Here is a 21660-nt window from a genome sequence, read left to right on the forward strand (position 1 = left end):
AATCAAACTATTGCCGAAATGGGTAAAAAAAAACTGTGGTTACTATAGTTTATTACCATAATTCTCCTCAACTTTTTTGCTCTCCTGTCAACTCAAAAGATTAATGTTAAGTTTCTCTCGTTTCTTGACTATTTTTTTTATCCGTCTCTCCTTTCCCTCTGTTGGTAACTTCTATTTGTCCTCTTTCATTCAACAGCCTTGACTCTAATTCACTTTATGTTGCAAGTCTGTCCCAAGCTTTACCCTTCACCTTCCTTTAACATGCATTATTCACACAAGTCGTCTCTACTGACCTTCTCTCCACCCACTCACATCTTTCTTTTTTAACGCGAACTTCATTCCTCTCCAGCTGCACCGCTACATTTAATGTTCGTTGTAATCATAGTGCATTTTTCTGTTCTGTTCTTTTGTGTATCCTTCGTAAAGCCTTTTCCCACACTTGTGTTGCCCTGAATGAGAGACAGAGGACAGGGCACAAAGAGAAACTTTTTTAGTGTGAGAAAGAGAGGGTGGGTGGGGAGGTTAGGGGATGGGGATAACACAAATCCTCCCCCTCCTACAAAGCTGTAATCGCATTTTTATAATTGACGTATTCACTGATAGGCGAGCGCTCCCAGATGCCGGTTAATAGCTGCACGAATCAGCAGGCTGCGGGCTTTCTCTTCCTTCACGCACCCAGTTAATCACAGCTGTAAAGTAATATCCGCCTGCTGAATTCCAAATTCAGCTGTCTGCTGTGGGTGGATGTGTATTGACTATCTTTTTTGTGTACTACTTGTATATACACTCTTCAATTCTCGACTGCGGTTTAGGACTCCGGAGAGAAATCTGGAATTGGAAAGGTTGATGCTACAACAACGGAGGTTCGGGTAGGTTCATGAAGTTTCCTCCTGGGAGCCAGAATGCACACGGCAGGTATTGTCTCAGAGAAAGTAAAGGATGAGGAGTCTCATTATCAGCAAAGGAAGTTTGTCTTGATAGCTGCACCACAGGAAAGGTCACAGAGGGGAAACGGGAACATGCCTAGTCCCTTAGTGTATTGGATTTGTTGTTTACAGACAGAGAGACAGTCACAACTAACCTTTTCTGAACCATTTTTGGACAAAGCTGTAGATTAATAATACCCAGAGATTAAAAAAAAGTTCCGGCTGTTGGAGCTTAAGTAAACTCTCTCGACTAGCAGAGGCACAATACCCTATACACTGAGATTCACATAATTGAAAACAGACCATGATGGGACAGAGATCAATTTCAGCACCATGTCCCATATCTTAACAGATGGCTCTTTTTTACAACACTGATAAATTATCTTTTTATCTACAAATTGAAAACAGATTTACTGAATAAATTATGACTGCAATGTGAATGTCAGTGGAGTCAATAGTGAGGGTTTGGTTGCTGTTTTCTGTACTGGGCTGAAAAGACACCAATTTTTTTATTCACTTCTTCCACTCTGTATAACAGCAATGGGTAGAAATTAGACCAAACTCCATGCTAGGGGTGCTGTCTATTCACGGGGGCACCCAAAATGTAGCCTAGCCAGCCATCTGCTTTTCTCAGTGTATTCAGTACTGAGAAAACAGTCTAGAATCGGGCCACTCGCTGTGAAATAAGCACAATCTATTCTATACCGACCAATCACAAGTCTGGAGGGTTGGGTGTTTTGCACGGCGTCATACCCATAGACTTCTTTTTGTTGCAAATTAAAGTTAGTTATAAGTCTGCAAATCTTTTTACAACTGTTGTCGGTGGTTTACTTGATTCAAAAATAAGGATTAAATTACAGATTACATCCTGTATTCTCAAGTTTGTCTGACAAAAGCGTTTTTTATCCGTTTTATCTGATTGGTTTACTCTGCACCCGTTAGTCCTGCCTTCATATTTGGATTCAAGCCCCGCAATTCCAGACTAGCTACCCAAAGTGAGGAAGATAAAATTATATGTTTTTCAGAATGATACAATTGTGTTCACAAGGACATATCTACATAGCCTATAATCAGACTGTTTTCTGGTTTCACTGCTATCAACAACTGTGGCTGGAAAGTGCAATGCCGTTAATGGTTAATAATTACTGGAATTAGAGTAAGTTGATTTCCAGTTTGGCCAGTCCAGTCTGGTGTAGAGGCTTAAACCAGTTTGATTTATTCAAAACAACTTATTTGTTACAAATGTGGTGTCAAAAACCAGTATTTTAATCAAAGTATTCATTTTATATTCAAAAGTATTCATTTTATAATCAAAGTATTCAGTTCATAATCAAAAGGATTCATTTGCATGCCAAAAGTTAAATTTCAGTATAATGTGACGGTTGTAACAGAGTAGTTGACTTTTTTTCCCGGCAGACCCACAAAAGAACGAAAACGTGTAGCCATCGAAGGAACATGTGAATTTAAGCAAAGTTACAAAACGGGGTGGGCAGAAAGAACATGTGAGCTCATGGAAAGTTCCAGAAAATGCGGTGTGCAAAAGAAGTACACGTGAGTGGAAATTTTTGAACACTCTGGGAAGCACCTAACATTTTCTGAGAAAAAGTTACATATTTATGTATGGTAATTAAATACTGGGAATTAGTTGAATTAGTTGCAGTGTATATGTTCTGACCAATCCTGACCGACACCAAAAAAAAACCTCACCCTATCGGGGACAAGCTGAAAACAGGGGTTTCCGATGTGACTAGATTAATGTTCAAAGTATGATAAAAAATGGGTATGGCTTGTAGCTAAACCCAAGCTACTTTTGATGATATAAAAGTGGTCTCCCAGAGCAAAAAAGTCAGTTGTCAACTCAGTGTTTATTTTGTGGATGAATAAACACTTTATGCGGCTCGAATTCTGCTCGATCTCTGAGTTTGTCTTTAGCTCTGTGTGACTGTTACTCGACAAAGTTCCACTACATACCTGTTGGTGGGAGTACGGACATAAATACAACAGGGGAAGACTGTCAAAGAGACCAGAGATGTCTCCCACTTATGGTCATAAATTTTACACGACACAACCACAGGTAGGTAAAGTGTCTGACATCAGCAACCTGATGGCGACGGCATCACAACGCTAAAACCTGATGAACGTTAAGTGTTTTACTGCTGAATCTAAGCTTGCAACATGAAGGAAAGCAAAGGGGAAGGTGTACATACTGTACATCATGTTTGTTTTCTCAAAAGTTCATGTGATTTTTGGGGTGATGTGCGACCAAAACTGCAGCAATATGGAAACATTGCTGATTTGCGATTGATGAAGAAATAAGTGAAAAAAAAAAACAACTAAAAATTCAATTTGTAAACACAAGTCTTAGTAAACCTGATCATAATGCTACAATTATTTTACAGTCATGTTCCGACAGTGCCTGAAGCTTCCTCTTCTCATTATTAGTGTTAATTTGCTGCTGTCAGTCTAGCTTAGAGGTGCTCTACTTCCATCATATAGGCTTTGGTAGTCTCATTTCTTCTCTTCTGTTGACTTGTAGGACATCAAGTAAAATACAGTACACCATTTCAGTGTGGTATTTGGCTTCATATCAAACTAGTTTGAAAGAATTTTCACCGCCCCCTAATCAGCATCCTCTCTTAAAAAATACTAGGTCACTCATTTTTCCCCAGGAGTCATTCTGGTGTCATTCATTCAATTTGGACCCTCTGGTTGGGCTTTTGCACATTATTCCTCTGTTAATAAGATTTTAGAGCTAATAGAAGGCTTTGATGTTTCCTGTACAGCCTCTGATTGACAGTCCCCGGCTTAATCGGACATTCAGAGTTTATGTTTGTTGGATAAAAGGGACTAATCATGACAGACAGCTCTAATAATATGAGCATCACATGATTTTGTAAGTGAAATGTTTCATGAAGTTTATTGATATCATCATCCCATGTGGTTTTCAAACTTTCACTCTTTTGTCCAAATTTTTGTCATTTCTGGTTCCAAATATCAAAAATACTGTAAGCCAAAATTAAAACTTGAGGATTTAGAACAGAAGTTGAAGAACCACCTAATCACCATAACACATATAGCCAGAAATATATACATATACTCCATATACATATCTATGTATATTTATGTGTTGTGCAAAAAAAAAAAAAAATCTCTTGTGTTTTCGGGAAAAAAGACGAAGAGATAAGAAAAAAAGCTTTGGAAAATAGTTTATTTATTGCATAATAATTACCATTGGTGTTGCGCATTTCTAGTTTACTTTGAATGGTAGTAACCTTGACTAATTTAATCAATAGTCTGGGTAAATACTGATTCATTAAGGAAGGTCAGAGGTACTGTTTATATGTGTAACCTACAGTGGAATGTTTAGAAATGCTGTTTTTCTGTGCTGCACCATTTACTGACTCAAGACACCACGCATTTTTAATTACATCTAAGTTTGCCCTTAGCCCTGCTGGCAATAGTCAATTAAACTGCTTTTCCTTTTCCATCCCCTATTTTTAATTAATGGTTATGAGCCACATGTAAGAGACATACTCTATGAATACATGTTTTGTGCATAAATGTGTGCTTGTGCTTAGGGTTTTATGGTTAATTAGATATCATTATTGGCTGGGTTTCACAACCAGCAGCTTTTTAACATAATGTAATACTCTGCAATACCTTTTTTTCTCTTTAGATACCGTCTGAACTTCGTGAATCCTACTTTGTCAAATTCTAGCCCACCTGCAGGCATCTCCTCGCATCAGCACATCTGAGCCTCAGGCATCAACAAATATTTCTGTAAAGGTCCAGTGCATCATATTTAGGGGAATGTAGGAGTAGCTAATTGGAGAAATGGACAATAAAACCAGCATTTATGTTGTATTTAGTATATAATTACACAAAAATTAGAGTCTTGTTTTCAATTATTTAGAATTACCTACTGTTGAGCTTCACTAAAAATCCCAAAATGAAAACAAACACTTCCTGTAACAAAGGCAATTCATGTTCTTTGGTTGCCTTTATAGTTAACCTGTTAAACTGTGGGTTATTTGTTTGTAGTCAGAATCATTTCAATGTAACACAAAACAATGGATTAGCCGATACTAGAAGCTTCATTTAAATAAAACTGAGTTATGATCAGAAAACAGCAAAGATAAGACACAGTTTGTCACAATTGATTCATAATGCAAACTTTATTTTTGCTCTCGTTCTGTGGGTTTTAGTGGTAGAGAAATAATACGTGAATTGTTAGATCTGCCAAGCGTTAGCTTAGCAGTGCAAAGTTTGTCACATTGATCTTTTTTTAATGACATTTTTCATAACATATGCTGGTCTCTGACTATTAACTTGTTTTTGATATTTTCCCATTTAAGTGGTTGCTGTTTGCATTGTGTACTTGTAGAAGCCAATAATGTAATAACAGCTGATAGCGTAATAATGGCCGATAACATAATAAATTTAAAAATTTTTAAAATGTAAAAGCCAATAACGTAATATCTGGCAAATAATGTAATAAAAGTCCTGAACCGAAAATGTAATAACTTTTGGCAAATAACGTTAAAACTTATTGGCTGGTTATTACGTTACTGGCCTTGTAAAAAAAAAAGTCTTTGCAAATGTAATAACCGAGCCAATAACATAATAAGTTATAACGTTATTGGCCAAAAGTTATCACGTTATCGGTTCAGGACTTTTATTACATTATCGGCCTATTACATTTTAAAAATGTCAAATTTATTACGTAATCGGCCGTTATTACGTTTTCGGTTGTGATTACATTACTGGCTTCTACAGTACTGTTTTCTGAAATTTGGCTTTGCTGAACTTATTCTGCTGGTTACACAGATGTATAGGGCATGTACAGTCGTGAAAAAAAAATTATTAGACCATCAAGTCATCAAAAACAATGGTTATGCAATCAAGTACTAACTCCTGTGTGTATCATGTGACTAAAACAGACAGAAAAGAAAACATGGAATGCCTAAAAGCACTGTTTTTGTCAGTACAATGCCATAGATATTGATGTAAGAACTGAAGTGATATTGTATTATCAAGAAAACATAGAAAATGTCTAGATATCAGCTCTGAAATTAAACTTGTATGAGCTATTTTTGTTGTTATCATTATATTTGTCCCAACAAATGTACCTTTAGTTGCACCAAACATTAAAATGAACCAGAAATTGAAGAAAACAAGGGGTGGTCTAATATTTTTTTTCCGCGACTGTATATTGTGTAACAACCATCATATAGCATTTCAATGGCAACACAGAAGTGATAAAAACAGAGCCAGGCAAGTGTAAGAGGCTGCAAATGGGATGGGAAAGGGGATCCAGCTTACTCTAAATACCAACACATAGACCCTTTAAGTTAAATATATGAATACTGTAGGTTTTTTGGTTTTTAAAATGAAAAAAAAAAAAAAAAAAAAAAAACTGGCTGTGATGTAAGAGGCACCAGCTAAAATCTAGCCTAAGGCAGAAATGCATGAATTTACATTTTCATTGCGAGAAACGGCTTACATTTGGCTAGTAACTTGACCTGTGGCATAATAAGACGTTAGCAGGTGTGAAATCCAATGATGAAAAGGTGGCTGCTGAGTTCAGCAAACACCATAAATAAAAGGGTTGCGCTTTTTTTTTTTGATGACAATTTCACAGGCAATCTAATTTAAAGCTGTTTATTTCCTATAAACTGAACTGGAACAGCTGCAATGTTTAAGAGATGCATAATAACAGTCAGTGAATGCATTATTTCAGCTATTTACTAGCACTTGTAGTTTCAGCTGCCATACTCGTACATTCTGTCTCTTTTTACCCGTCTTTCTTTTGTCGACCTCTTTGTTCTGTGCAGAATGGCTGGATTTGAATTAATGCACATTCAAGCATAAATCTAAGTTCATAAATTACACTTTTAGCTCAGCGAAGCCCGTGCTGTGTATATAATTTATGCATATGTTTGTATACAGCAAACACTGATAAATGAGGATCAAGGTAAGATGAAATATATGCAGAAGAAAGGACAAAAATGCAATGAGGCAAGAACTGTAGAGAGTGTAAGAAGAAGAAGATATATGAGGGACAAGGAGGAGAAAAAGGAGAGGAGCAATGTAAACAAATTCAAGAAGGGAAGAAGAGACAGAATGCATACAGAAAAAAAAGTGGAGCTTAGGAACTGTGAGGAAGAGGAGTGTTTAAGGTGTAGGCAGAACCAGAACAGCCCACAGGGAAGAAAAACCACAGTGAAACAACATTACCGACTTGTATTCGTGTAAAGCTGAGCCATACTGAACCAGCTCCCCTAAACCTTTGAGTTAAAGGTAAACACCTGCCTGGAGCTGCTACGTGTCAAACACATCAACACCTTTTCATCGCTTCTGTATTTCCTTTTCCACATTGCAGCATTTTCAGAGCTGAATATTCATGATTTTATCCAAGGATTATTCATTTTTTAACTGACTCCAAGTACCTTTATCATACACTCCAGTTCCTTTTTTTTTATTTTCCACGTGCACCTACATCTACCTCTTCTGTCAAAATCTTCTAATGATGACTTAAGATGTAATATTTATTGTTTAAAATGTTTACAACTAAAATTGGCAACAGAGAATGAAGTTCCCAAGTTAAAGGTTCAGATTGCAGATCGCACCAGCTGAAAATCCCCTCCTGCCTTCAATGTCGGACACAAAAAAAGTGAATTACCATCAAGACCCAGTATTTGTTTTATCTGTTCTGGGATTTTTAGTTAAAGGGATCTTAACACCACTCCACATCGTCACACAAGATGAGAAAAATTATAAAAAAAGAATAATATTTCAGAGATTAGCTGCCCAATATCCAAGCAATAACCAGGACAGACCTCTATCTACTCCAAAAGAGAGCTGTAATCAATGTTTTCACAAAGAGAAGCTCATCTCCAGTAGGGTTGACTAATGGTTTTGTAACTGGATTTTGCCAAAAAAACAAAACAAAACAAAACCCTTAAATAACTTCAGCTCATTTGAAACATTGCCACTTTTAAAAGGGTCATATTTTGTTTTTTTGTTTTTTTTTAATGGAATTATGCATTTTAAAACATTGTGGTCTACATAAACTGTAAATGCTCTGCTTGGGTCTGAATTCTTCATTAATTCAACTCCACAGGTCCATCTTCAACCCTATTTCTGAGTAATGACACCAGAAAGTTTGTTTGGAGCGCTGGCCCTTTAAATGCAAATGAGCCGCTTGATGCCCCACCCCCTCCAGGTTGTTGACCGTGCGGCTCTGTCTCATTTCTCCTTACTCTGAGAAATGTTCGTTGGAAGTCTTGACCGTATATGTGCAAATGTTGTGACGTAACTAGTTATAGACACAATAAATTAAGAAGGACTTAAAATGGGTTGTAGAAATCCACTTGATTTTTGCCAAAATAAATATAAAGATAGCTTTGTAGTACCTGGAGGGTTCAAATTCAAACTTTTTGAACTATTAGAGTCCAAATACACAAATAAATGAACCAAAGACTAATAAAAGTGGGTTTAGCAAAATATGACCCCTTTAAAATATTTTAGTAAGTTGTAGGTTAAAAACATTTGTCTTATCTTGTTGCACCCTAAGTCTTATTTCTTACTGCATGGATGTTTCTCTTCCGTACTCTTCCAGCTTAGGGAATTGCCTTTGTTTATGAAACGTTTTGTACAAATACAATGTGTTGCTTTGGACAGACCAGTCTCTCTGACAGGAACAGCAGACACAATGGAAAACAGCAAAGAAAAGAAGTGACGGAAACAAAGTGAGAGTTAACACTGGCGTTGCTTTCCGCTGCTGGAGACGGCTCTTGGCGAGTCAATGAAAGAATGCTGCTGATCATGGAATGTCTATTCCAAGTGGCAACAACTGTGGCTTGAACTTGAAGCCAGTGTGGATCTTAAAGTGTAATGCCACTGACAGCTGTTACATGCTGGATCCAAAACAAAAAAAAAAAAAAAACTGGCTCCAATTGACTTCCACTGAACTTCTCCACAAACTCTATAAACTTCAGACATATTTTATTTTACAGCCTCATTGTCTTTATCTGGAGTTTCTAGCAAGTGCAATTCTCTTTCTTTTGTACGTTTGTGCTCTATTAATTAAATTTTAATGCTAGTGAAAGGTACTGATGTCTGAGAGTTGGAGTTTGATTGATAGATCAACTTCTGTTTATTGAACAAAACTTTTTTTTTTCCCAAACGCCTTAGTTATGTCAAATTATTTTATTTTGTTTTAAGTTTACTGTTGTCTATTGAGTCTCTACGATAGCAATAGCATCAGTTTGGTGAGTTTCACCTATCACTTTTTACCAGCTTTACCCTTTTGTACAAATAATATAAATTATTCTACAATGAAAACAAATTCCATTAGGCTTGGTCATGTGGCTTCTAAAGAGTCTACCTACATAGACTTGTGTAGTATTACTCTTCCAGATGCAAATGCAAAGGGTTTTGATTCATACTTATCCATCAGGTTTCCTTCCTTCCATCTACATTTACATTCAACATTCAGAAAACTTTATTACCTGTTAGGATTATAGGAAGAATAACATTAAAATTTTACAACACTTATATATGTGCAAATTGCCTGTATATTATGGTGGCAGTAGTGGTCATGGAAGGTAGGGGGATGTTAATGTCAAATCAAAGGAGTGATATTTTGCTTTTTTTAAGTGGAATTATGCATTTTAAAACACTAGTGGCATTGTAGCCATGGTGCCATTGTACGATAGCGCCCTCCCGTGGTGCAACAGTGGCATTGCACCCGTATGCCCTACCGTGCTGCAACAAACATCAATCACACATCGATGGGACACGGGGACATGGGGCGGGGCCAAAACATGCTTTATATAGTAGGATTTCCCTGTGGTCTACATAAACTGTAAATGTTATACTTGGGTCTGAATTCTTCATTAATTCAACTCCACAGGTTGAGTAAATGAAGAATCCAACACTATTTCTGAGTAATGACACCAGAAATGTCATTTTGAGCGCTGGCCCTTTAAATGCACATAAGCCAGTTCATGCCCCACCCCCTCTAGGTTGCTGGCTGTGCTGCTCTGTCCTGTTCAACCAACAACTGAACATTTTAGCTAATCGGCTTGAAGTTTGGACATATTTTCAATATGGACTACAACCACTGCTGTTGACAAACAATTATGGCGTACTCTGAGAAATGTTCGTTGAAAGTCTTGACCTTATATGTGCAAATGTCATGACGTAACTACTCATAGAAGCAACAAATTAAGCAGGAATTAAAACGGGTTGTAGAAATCCACTCGATTTTTTGCCAAAATGAACATAAAGATAGCTTTGCAGCACCTGGAGGATTCAAATTCAAACTTTTGGAACTATTAGTGTCCAAATACACAAATAAATGAACCAAAGACTAATAAAAGTGGGTTTAGCAAAAATATGACCCCTTTAAGATCTTTACATACTAGGTTATGGCACAATCAAGTCATATTTTACCAGTTATCTTTATCAAATCTGACATTTCCTTTGTATATTTTGCGCACGGAACCAGGATCAGATCTGATAACCCTACGTCTTCTTCAAATGACTTTCTATATGATCCCTCATTAATGTGGATGACTACATTAACAGTGAAGTCGGTGCTGTGCTGAATATTCTATGCGACTTTAAAGAAGATAACAGTTCACTTCAGAAGCCTCCATCTATGTTTCCGTCAGTAACAATCATCGGCTTTACAAACTTGCAGGAGAACTCATACGGCTGATAACTTTAATCTCCATCAACGAAGTGTAGTCGAATTTCAGGGCTTGCATCTGTCACCTACTGTAACAATCACTGTAACTCACAAATCTATGCACATCGCTGCTGTAGCCCCTGACACGCACATGTAAACAAGGCATCATTAGGTTGGTGGTTTGTGGTTCAGACTGGTTTTTCCAGCGACATCAAAACTTTCTGCTAAAATACTGTTCTGCTGCTTTGAATCCACAATAATGAGGAGAACGTAGGAGTAATGCATGTATGGAGATACAAATATCTGCAAAGCCAACACTATGGAAGGGAGATTAAAGAGTATGGAGGCTTGCAGTAAGAGCAGCCTATCATTTTTCTTCATGCCCAGGTTTCCAGTGAGGTATTGCCTGGTTTTGGTCCCAATAGACAAGGCCACATGTGTGTTTGATCATGACATATGACTTGAAATGTAGGAACAGGTCATGGAGCAAAAAAGTGAACTCCAAATCCAGGCATGAGTCACAGAAAAAAATCTATATTTTACATGCGGCAGTGCATGCATGTATGATTTGTACCATAGAATATAGGACGTCATTTTATATTCAGTATGTGCATATGCTAGGAGAGTGTGTGCAACATTAAAGTGTACCTCTAATGGTCATGCTACGGCATTAATTGTACTTCATGTATTACTAATAAGCAAGAGAGGAGCAAATTCAGAAAAAAAAATCAATATAAATGCATCACACTGGACCTTTTTATTATGTGAATTATGGTGCATTCCAGACCACCCGTAGCTCATGTTTTTCCAACCTTCTACCGGTGAAAATGCACTGGAATGGCAGTCAAACCCACAACTTCCCACCTGTGAACTCGTACTAGAAACAATAATGGTGGCCCCAATGGATGCAGTGTTTATGCCAAATTGTTTATTAAAATAAGGTATTGCTCTGACATTATTTATCGGTAAATGTTCTGCAAAATCAGCAGCTGCTCTAGCACTATTTAGCTTTCAATCCATTAAGGACAAGAATAAATTAATACCAAATATGTATCCAAATATACCGATAACTTAACATAAAAGGTGTAACAGCTTCTCTTGCCTTATGTGCTATTTTTACTCCTATGTCATGCTGGTTTGTTTACATCTAGCTACCACATTTCCTTGCGCTCAGGCAGTTTGGCATGACTTGCCTGGAACGTTACAAAGTCGTGAGTTATGGTTTGAAGCCATGACTTACGGGCTCAAAAACCTGCCTGGAACGCAGCATTACACCAGAACCTATGGGGACTGAACTGAAGAAGTCTCTTGGATAAGAGACGAAACGTTTTCAAAAGAGAAAAACCAGTCCAGTTGAATCAAGAAGAACTACCAAGAAGAACTCATGGGGAGTAGCCATTGTCAGCCAGAAGTGACATACTCTCGTTGATTCCAGTTGATCGAGTATGAGTAAACAAGCAGCAGTCAGTGAGCTAGACTGAGTAGATTTCCAGGATTTCTATGCTTGTTGTTTGTGCAGGCGTAAGCTTTGCACTCCACCGTTCTCCTATGGATGTGGCCCAACACTGGCTGATAATGTATCATCTTAGACTAGTGTCTGCTGCTCGGGGTCAGTGGCCAGTCCATCACAGCCCAGCTAATTGGATAATACAACCAGTCTGCATCACTACCGCTGCTGGAACAGCCAGTGAAGGAGACATGTCGCTGACCATGCCTGACTGACAGCAGCAAATTAGTACTCGTGTGTACTTGACAATGGGCAGCTGTGGCCTAGAACGCTGGAGAGTCGGCTTGTGAAAGAGAGGTCACTGGTGCAAGTCCCCAAAAAAAGTTGTTTGCTGATGTGCCCTTGAGCAAAGCATGTAACCCCCCATTTGCTCCCCGGGTGCTTGATATGGCAAGCCCACTGCTCCTAGTCTGCAGTGCGTGTGAAGTCTGTATGTTCTAGTGATGGGTTAAAAGCAGAAGGTTAATTTCAATGTGCAGTCCATGTCTGTGCATGTCTATATACTGTCAGCTGCAGTATTTTTTATCTTAACATAAGTTACCTGATGGCATATTACTACTACTATACTATATATGGAATATAGTATTGTGTTGTATTGTGTTGCCATGGAAATGCTTCATGATGCTTGTTGCAATATACAGTTGCTGAAAAAATTATTAGACCACCCTTGTTTTCTTCAATTTCTTCTTCATTTTAATGCCTGGTAAAACTAAAGGTACATTTGTTTGGACAAATATACTGATAACAACAAAAATAGCTCATAAGAGTTTAATTTCAGAGCTGATATCTATCCATTTTCTATGGTTTTCTTGATAATAACCAAAATTACTTCAGTTCTTACATCAGTAGCTATGGCATTGTACTGACAAAAACAGTGCTTTTAGGCATTCCATGTTTTCTTTTCTGTCTGTTTTAGTCACAAGATACACACAGGGGTTAGTATTTGATTGCATAACCATTGTTTTTGATGACTTTTGATGGTCTAATCATTTTTTACATGATTGTAGGTGATCTTTTGAAATAGCTAGTAATGAAAATTCACAACAGGTACCCTTTAAGGAAACGTTATATACAGTATATGTTTTTTTGTGGTGGAGGTGAAAGGTCATGACCACATCGGTCCTTTGAACTCATCCTTTTCTCTTTGACATCCCTCTGAAACTAGTCAATAAAGGAGAGACAGAAGAAAAATGAGTGAGGACAAACGTCTAGAGAAGTGCACTATGTCATCACATCTTCCTTTTTTACTTTCTTCTTTTTCTCTCAGCACAGATACATAGTTCTGTTTTATTTATCCAGAAAATGGGGACCATCCAACATGGCTCCAAACACACACTCACAGGAGGCACTCAGCTCTATTCACTCTCTTATTCATCCCTTCATTTTTTCTCACTCTGCCCTCAATCTTCTGCCCTACCTTTAATCTTTTCCAAGAGCTGTGTGTGACAAAAACACTCCCAGCAGACCTGAATGATATGAAGAAAATGTCTTTTCTCACCAATACTGAGAATGAAATTTAAACTGGAAGTAAATTCTATTAACTCTGTGCCTTTATTTGTGGTCTGTATTATTAAAAAAATAATGTTTCTATCTATATGATCTATGGATGAACTTTTATTTTATCTGAAAGACTGCATTGTTTGTTGTTTCCTGTTGTTGATGCAACTACTACAGATCATTTTCTATGACCAGACAGAAGTCCATTAGTCTGTGCACAGCTAGCTTAATAGCTGAAAAGTTACAATAAAACACAATGAAATTGTGAAATTTTGGCAGTAATTTTCACAGAGTCAATATAGTTAAGGCATTCAAGCTTTTATTAACTGATTGACTGATGTGATTTTACTGATCATCATGCAATGACTTGAGCTGTGAGTTTGTGCAACAGTGCCATATTTGCATATTACTGTTGTTTATTTCTTCATTTGTTTTATTCTTGTCTTTGTTTTTATTGACTTTGTTATTGCACTTGATTGTATTGATTAAATTATTGCACATCTTTTCATTTAGATATATTATTGCATCTGTTGCTGATCGAATTTGCAGCTGTATGTAGCAGCCCTGGAGTTTAACACACTCAAACTGTATTTGAACTGTATCATGATGTTGTTGTTGTTGTTGTTGTGTTCAGTCAGATGTGTTCACTACATTTCTATTATTAACTGATTGTATAATTTTCTCAAATTAATAGAATTTATGGCCAAAAATGTGTTTTGTGAGCTTAGAACAAACTTTCTCCACCAAATGCACAACAGTTCATCTTTAAATCTAAGTGAACATTTGTGAATTACCTCAAGGTAGACATTGACACAAATGAGGACTGAGTAACCTTGACTTTTGACCTTTGGCCAAAAGTCCGGAGATAAAACATGTCAAATGTAATGGTGATTGACTAGTGGACTGGCACAGTTTCTTATATGGGTGCTTCTATGGAACTGGGTTCATTTTGGTACCTGGCACTTTGCCAGTTTTTTTAGACCTAATAATAAAAGAGAAATGGAGACATATTTCCCCCCGGGATGTACCTAATGATGACCTCAGATAAATGCAAAAAAAATTATACTCTCGATCTAAGCCATCCCAAAATTAATAAATTGTTAATAAAATATTGGGGCCGAAAATAGGATCGAAATTGGGACATGAAAAGCTACCTAGGTGTCAGTGCATTTGATCTGGAAAACATGGCTTGAAATGGTCTTATATACCGCTATAAATAAAGACACTGTGTTAAATTTGATGATCCTGGTGGTTTTTTTAATCCAAACATGCAGGTTTTTCATGAATCTTAGTCTCATTCCAGGTTTCGTGTATAACCCATCGTGTCCACTCGTGTTACATGTGGAACCTGCCCATTTAAACACATATAAATCTTGAGTGATTTTGCAACAGCGGTCATTTTTGTGAAACACCCTGCCATGCATATTCTCTTCAATTCCCAAAATGTACCTGTGAGAGAATAAACAGATATTTTAAAAAATAATAGGGCATAATTTTCGTGTCCTTTTTACCGTGTTACATGCATATTTTTGTTTAAAATAATATAAAAATGTGTTTTGTCTGAAAAATAGTTTCTCTTTTATCTCAGTAAATATTTATTTTTAAAATAGACCCAAAGTGCTTCCAAATTTGCTTCATAACATTAGTTTATATCTAGTCTGAATTTTTAGCCCCATGTCCTGCTTTTAGGTACCGGTTTCATGGAAGCACCCAGACAGAAACACTGTGGACATAATAAATAAAGTAAATATAAATGCTCTTCAACAAACAAGACATACAATACCTCTGTGCTTGACATGGACAACAATGACAGCTAGTAATGCCCTTATTCATATAGTGGCATGTGTATCAATCACAGTCATCACAAGATACTAGGAGATATTACTAACATTCACAACATACTTTTTTCACTGTATCATTTTTTTTTTTACGTTATTAAAGTAAAAAAAAAATAAAATAAAATCATCAGAAGAAGATACCCTTCGTTCCTCATATTTCACCTTGAAATCCCAAAATATTTTCTCTACAGGATGTTTTGGGCTTTTATGAAATGCCCAAATGAAATGAAATGATGAACTGAAAAGAACCTGCTATAAAGAGGTCAGAAAAAAATACAGGCAAAATAAAAAAAGTCAAATCCAAAGAGCTGCAGATGTTTATGTATATGGCACCGATACTGCATACCAGGGTGTTGGAAAACTCTGAGCACTGCCTCTTTAAAACCCAGATGAGGTGATTACTCAGCTTCTCTTTTATATGTAAAAATCCTTCTCACAGTCTACTTCAATAGTTAGCAAACATGCTCTACTTTCCACTGTTTTCTCTTCCCTCTTTAAAGTTAAAATATATTTGGAGCCACATGCTCACACATATCCACATACATAAACAAACTGAGTCATGCCCTTTTTTATTGGACCTTCTTAGATTTCATTGCCTGCTGTGCTTTTAATCATTTAGATGGTTAAACTTTAGTCTGCAGCGTTTTAGTTAAAGACATCTTATCACAGAAGAAGTCGGTTTCACGGTGTCAGCATTAAAAGTGTCACAGCAGCACATTTAACAGTCATTGTTATTATCGGTCCGTTATATATTTATTCCTCTGCAGAGCTCACCGTCTGTTTCTGATAGTGTCACTTACAGCTGCTGCTCTGTTTTGATGTGTAAATGTGCTTGGTCATATTGATTAGTGAGCAACGTTTAAGGGAATTCTGCTGTAACAAGAGCTGTTTGGAAAGTGTAATGAGCTCAGGAACCAGGTACTCAACTACATTTATCGAAGATTCACGAAACCAGACAAATGTAGCAGGTTATAATACAGAAATATGGCTAAAGTAGCAGTTTGAACAGACTCCAAAATGATAGATTTGATAAAATATGGAAGAAATGGAGGATATATATCTTATTAAGATGACCAGACTTTGTGTAAATCTTTTTTTATTTATGTTTTATTTGCATATTCTCTTTTCTTTAGGAAACTGTATTTCCCTGTATATTGTTATTGTAATTTATTTATGTACACCCCTCTTTAAATGTTCTTATTTTATTTTTCTTTTCTGTACAAAACCTTCTTGAAAAATAAAATTATATATATGTTTTAAAAAAGTAGCTGTTTGAACAGACTCCAAAATGATGGATTTGATAGAATCTGGCAGAAATGGAGCACATACATCTTATTACGAGAACCAGACTTTGTGTAAATCTTTTTTTTTTTTTTTTTTTTAATTTGTATCTTATCTTATTTATATGTCTTTTCTTTAGAAAACTGTATTTCCCTGTATATTGTTATAATTTATTTGATTACGTACACCCCTTTTGAAATGTTCTTATTTTATTTATTTATTTTTTTTCTGCACAAAACCTTCTTGAAAAATGACATTTTATATATATATATATATATATATATATATATATATATATATATATATATATATATATATATATATATATATATATATATATATATATATATATATATACATATATATATATATAAAGTAGCAGTTTGAATGAAAGAACAATAACTCAAACTATGAATTATGAAAGAGCTGCAGCATCTTAAACCGACCACAATCAACATTTGAAAGATAAACAGTACCACAGTGCTTCAGTTTCAGCTTCAGAGTTTGTCATGTCTTTTATTTATTGTGATTGTCTCTGTCAACTCACCATTATATTTTTTATTAATAAGTTTTTATTTTTTATTTTTATCAATTACTAAAAATTTCAGGTGACCCCATGTGGAGTCCCGACCCTAAGGTTGAAAAACACTGATGTAGAGATTTCCATCAGTTTCACCCAATTTTTCACTATTATTATGTGCATGTAAAATGATCACAAGTATTTAAATATTGTGACAGGATAACTTTCTTTTAATGCAAAAAAAAAAAATTACAACTTAATATCATGCTGCAGATCTTTGTTTAGTATGAGATAACTTCCAGTTTTGTGAAATCTATGTGTGACAGTAGAGCACACACATCACTGACTTCTTAACGCATAGATAATGTGGTCAAAATCCTCAGTGAAACTCATGCCAGTATATTTTTACGATGCAGACCGTCCATATAACAAAAGGAGCCGGAGCCAAATCTTTATCTAATCATCCTGTTTGATTGATAAAGTTCTGAATTGGGTGCAGCCATAGTTTATATCTCGTTCTTATCTCCCAACTTGCACCAAAAGGCTTCCAACTTTTTTCATTTTATCAGTATCATCACTAGACACTTACAGTTGGAGTATTATTGCAATAGTCTAAAAATATACAGTAAACATTAATAATACTTGAGTGTTCCGGCTGCTCTCTTCATGACAGCCCACTCCATCATTCCACTCTGTACACAGGACCTCACTCATTCTCCTTTGAAGGACACTGATAATATTAATTCCATAAAGGAGAGTCTATTACAGTTTGCTTTGATATGATCCTCAGAGTGTGTGTGTCAGCACGTATGAGGGAGATGGCATTTGTGAGGACTGTGTATGTGCTGGTGTGCATTTGCATCATGGAGGTCTCCACAGACTGCATGCAGCAGCCTGCCTGTGGTGATAAGGAGATGATGAAAGCCTTTTTGTGTGTTTGTGTGCGTGTGTGTTACCTGGGCCTGCTGTGTGTTGTTGGACGAGGGGAGAGGGTTGGACACCATTGGTCCAAAGATGTCCAGGTCGTCGCTGATTGGTGCAGCACCACTGGGGCTCTTCCCACCGCTTTCTGGAGCATCTGACAACATTACAGAGAGGAAACAGTTATATTATTTCCAAAATAATGTTTTTTTCTCTTTAACCCATAAAGACTCAGTGTTACTTTTGTGGCAGTTCCAAAATGAATTTTTCTCTATTTTGATTTCTCACCATTTATTCCAATATTATCTTCTGTATTTTGCATTTTTTTTTAAGTGAAAATCAGCTATTTTCCTATATTTAATTCACTGATCTTGTAGATCACAGATGTCAAACATGTGGCCCGGGGGCCAAATCCGGCCCGCCAACGGGTCCAGTCCGGCCCTTGGGATGAATTTGTGAAATGCAAAAATTTCACAAAGATATTAACAATCCTTTTAGTTCAGGTTCCACATTCAGACCAATTCAATCTCAAGTGGACAGGATTCATAATAATAATATTCATAATAACATATAAATAATGTCAACTGCAAATTTTTCTTTTTGTAAATGTAAATATTTTCATGTATTTACACTAAAACAAAGTATAATTTCACAAAAAATGTGAATAACCTGAACAAATATGAACAACCTGAAATGTCTTAAGAGAGGTAAGTACAATTTTAACAAGATTCTGTTTATTAAATGTTTTGTGTATTTGTAGATCCACTGTGATCTGTAAGTTATAATGTACATGTGTCCATGATAAACTGAAGTGTAATATTGTTAAAATTACATTTACTTTTTCAGTTTGTTCATGTTATTCACATCTTTTGAAAAGATAGTTCGTAGATGTAAACCTTTTCATAATATAAATTTACTTTTTTCGCTCTAAAACATATGGAAAGTTTGCAGTTGACATTATTTATATATTATTATGTTATTATTTTACTGGTTCGACCCACTTCAGATCAAATTTAGCTGAATGTGGCCCTTGAACAAAAATGAGTTTGACACCCCTGATGTAGATGTTCAAAGCAGCTCAGATTGAAACTAAGGGTTAATTTCTCAGAAACAGAGAAAACTGAAGAAATATACAAATCTTCCAGTTTATACGAAATCTGAACCTCGTAGACATGCTCCCTCCACAAATATCTACGAACTCCAGATTTCGTACAAACTGGAAGATTCATACAAACCCATCGCTCGTAAAGAATCTTTGTGACCTAGCATGACCCATTAGTGCTCTTTCCTTGAAAATGACAACATCTGGTCTCAGAAAATGAAAAAACAAGCTGTTTTGGTCTGTTTTTCCATTTCTGTCAGGTAGCAACCTTCTTTTTTTTTTGTTTGTTTGTTTTTTCTTTCTTAAACCCGCAGTTACCCTCCCTCTTCGGAGGACAGCTTTATTTTTACTTACAGCTTGTGTAACCATCTCCACGTTTATTTTCAACTTTATAACTCCAACTTTATATTCATATGTTCATCCATTCCTTGCTTGTATACATATACATAGAGGGAGGGCTCATGTAGACGAAAGTGTACAGGGAGTGGACAAAAGACACAAAAGACAAGACCGTGGGACAAGGTGGCCAAGTGGTTGCTGTTGAAAACATAACCAAACATGTGAAAGATATGACAACAAGCAAGACAAGACAAAAACAGATACTGAGCACATATTAATCATTATACACTGGTGTGTGTGTGTGTGTGTGTGTGTGTGTGTGAGGAGAGAGGAACTTTCTGTTTTCTTATTAGAAAGAGAAAATGAAAATCAATCTGTTTTTTAAATTTGGTTGATCTCTTTTGACACTGAAGAAGAAAAACGCCTTGAAATTCAACTTTAACTCCTCTATTTTAAAACGAAAATCAATTAACTACTAGTTTTTGTTTTGTTTGTGAAAAGAAAATCCAATTACCAAAAGATACATTGACCCGGGACCTCATTTTTCAGTTTCTCAGTTTGTTTGATTTTCAGAGAATGTGATTTGATTGCTATTTCTGTGATATACTTCTGTTATTAAAGACATTTCAGATATGTTGTAAGTGTAAGGTTTGCTGTGTTTCTTTTTACCAGCAGTTTTATGGTAGTTCATGGTCTATTTTTGTTAGTTTGGGCCCTGAGAAAAAAACATATGTATCTTTAGGGTCTTGAGGGAAGAAAGTTTATCACTACAGTAAATTTGACATATTTTTAGAGCGAGGTTTGTGCACCTTTTGCAACTGTGAGTCAATATATTCATACAGTGGAAGGCAGAAACTCAGTTATAAATTCACAGAAGAAAAAAAAAAGCAGTCAAGTTAGTCCACTGACAAAGAGGAATTATTCAATGTGACCTTTACATATGCAAACTAAATTTGTTAGATTTATGCATTCACACACAGTCGTAACACCCCAAACAGCTTAATTTACAATTAGCATACTTGTTAATTGGAATTTCCTCAAGACTTGTGCTCCTTCTGTAGTCAATGTCGTACTGAAAATGACTAAATTAATGAGCCTGACTTTGCCGTCAGAATAGAACTCGCTAATTAATTTGCTGTAATTGCACATATATTTGACTTTTGTGTGTCGGGTCTATAAGTTCAGGTGGAGTACCATGAATATTAAAGTGGATCACTCAAAATAAAAAACAAAAACAAACAAAAAAAACCTCTCTCCTTGTCATTAATTTCATTTAGGTGTGCCAAATCCAGGACTATTGTGCATGTAGATTATCTGTCATGGGCTGCTTGAGGCATCCGGATGGAACGCGGCCATCATTATTGTTATTAGTTCCACTGCTTTGTTTCCAGCACTGACAAGTCAAAATGTGTGCTGTGAAATACAAACAGTTCGTCTAATGTGTACACTGAGTCGCTGTTGATTTATTGGTTCGCTAAAATGGCACAGTCATAATAATGTGATACTGGTGCGTTTCCATGTACAAGTCGAAATGTCAATTGCTGTGGCGCGCATATAAATACACAATAAACCTTTAGAGTACTCAGAGTAGTCTAGCCTACATGTCTGAAGACTGGTGAGATGTAAGTACTTGACAAGACGCAATTTAATGAAGTATTTCCTTTTTATATTTTATACTTGACCTGCATTGCATTTCAGAAGCAGATATTGTACTTTTAGCTTTACTGCACTTATTTCCTTTTTACATTAAAGCAGGGGTGTCAAACTCATTTTAGTTCAGGGGCCACATTAAGCCAAATTTGATCTAAAGTGGGCCGGACCAGTAAAATAATAACATAATAATATATAAATAATGTCAAATCCAAACTTTGCTCTATGTTTTAGAGTGAAAAAAGTAAAATTATGCAATGAAAATGTTTACAACTGCCAAGTATCCTTTAAAACAATGTGAATGACATGAACAAACTGAAATTTCTTAAGAAAACTCAGTGCAATTTGAACAATATTATGTCTCAGTTTATCATTTACACAT

The 21660-nt window shown here is 36.1% G+C and overlaps 1 protein-coding gene across 5 annotated transcripts in view; it reads right to left on the reverse strand.

The window, feature by feature from the left end:
* Nucleotides 1–21660, reverse strand: part of LOC115434057 (stromal membrane-associated protein 1-like) — a 255969-nt gene that overhangs the window by 59022 nt on the left and 175287 nt on the right. For all 5 annotated transcript variants that reach the window (XM_030155725.1, XM_030155722.1, XM_030155724.1 and 2 more), the window contains one exon: nucleotides 18223–18344. In XM_030155725.1, the coding sequence (XP_030011585.1) occupies nucleotides 18223–18344 (122 nt within the window). The remainder of the gene's footprint in view (nucleotides 1–18222; nucleotides 18345–21660) is intronic.

This window comes from Sphaeramia orbicularis, chromosome 15, assembly GCF_902148855.1.
Source record: "Sphaeramia orbicularis chromosome 15, fSphaOr1.1, whole genome shotgun sequence".
Lineage (NCBI taxonomy): Eukaryota > Metazoa > Chordata > Actinopteri > Kurtiformes > Apogonidae > Sphaeramia > Sphaeramia orbicularis.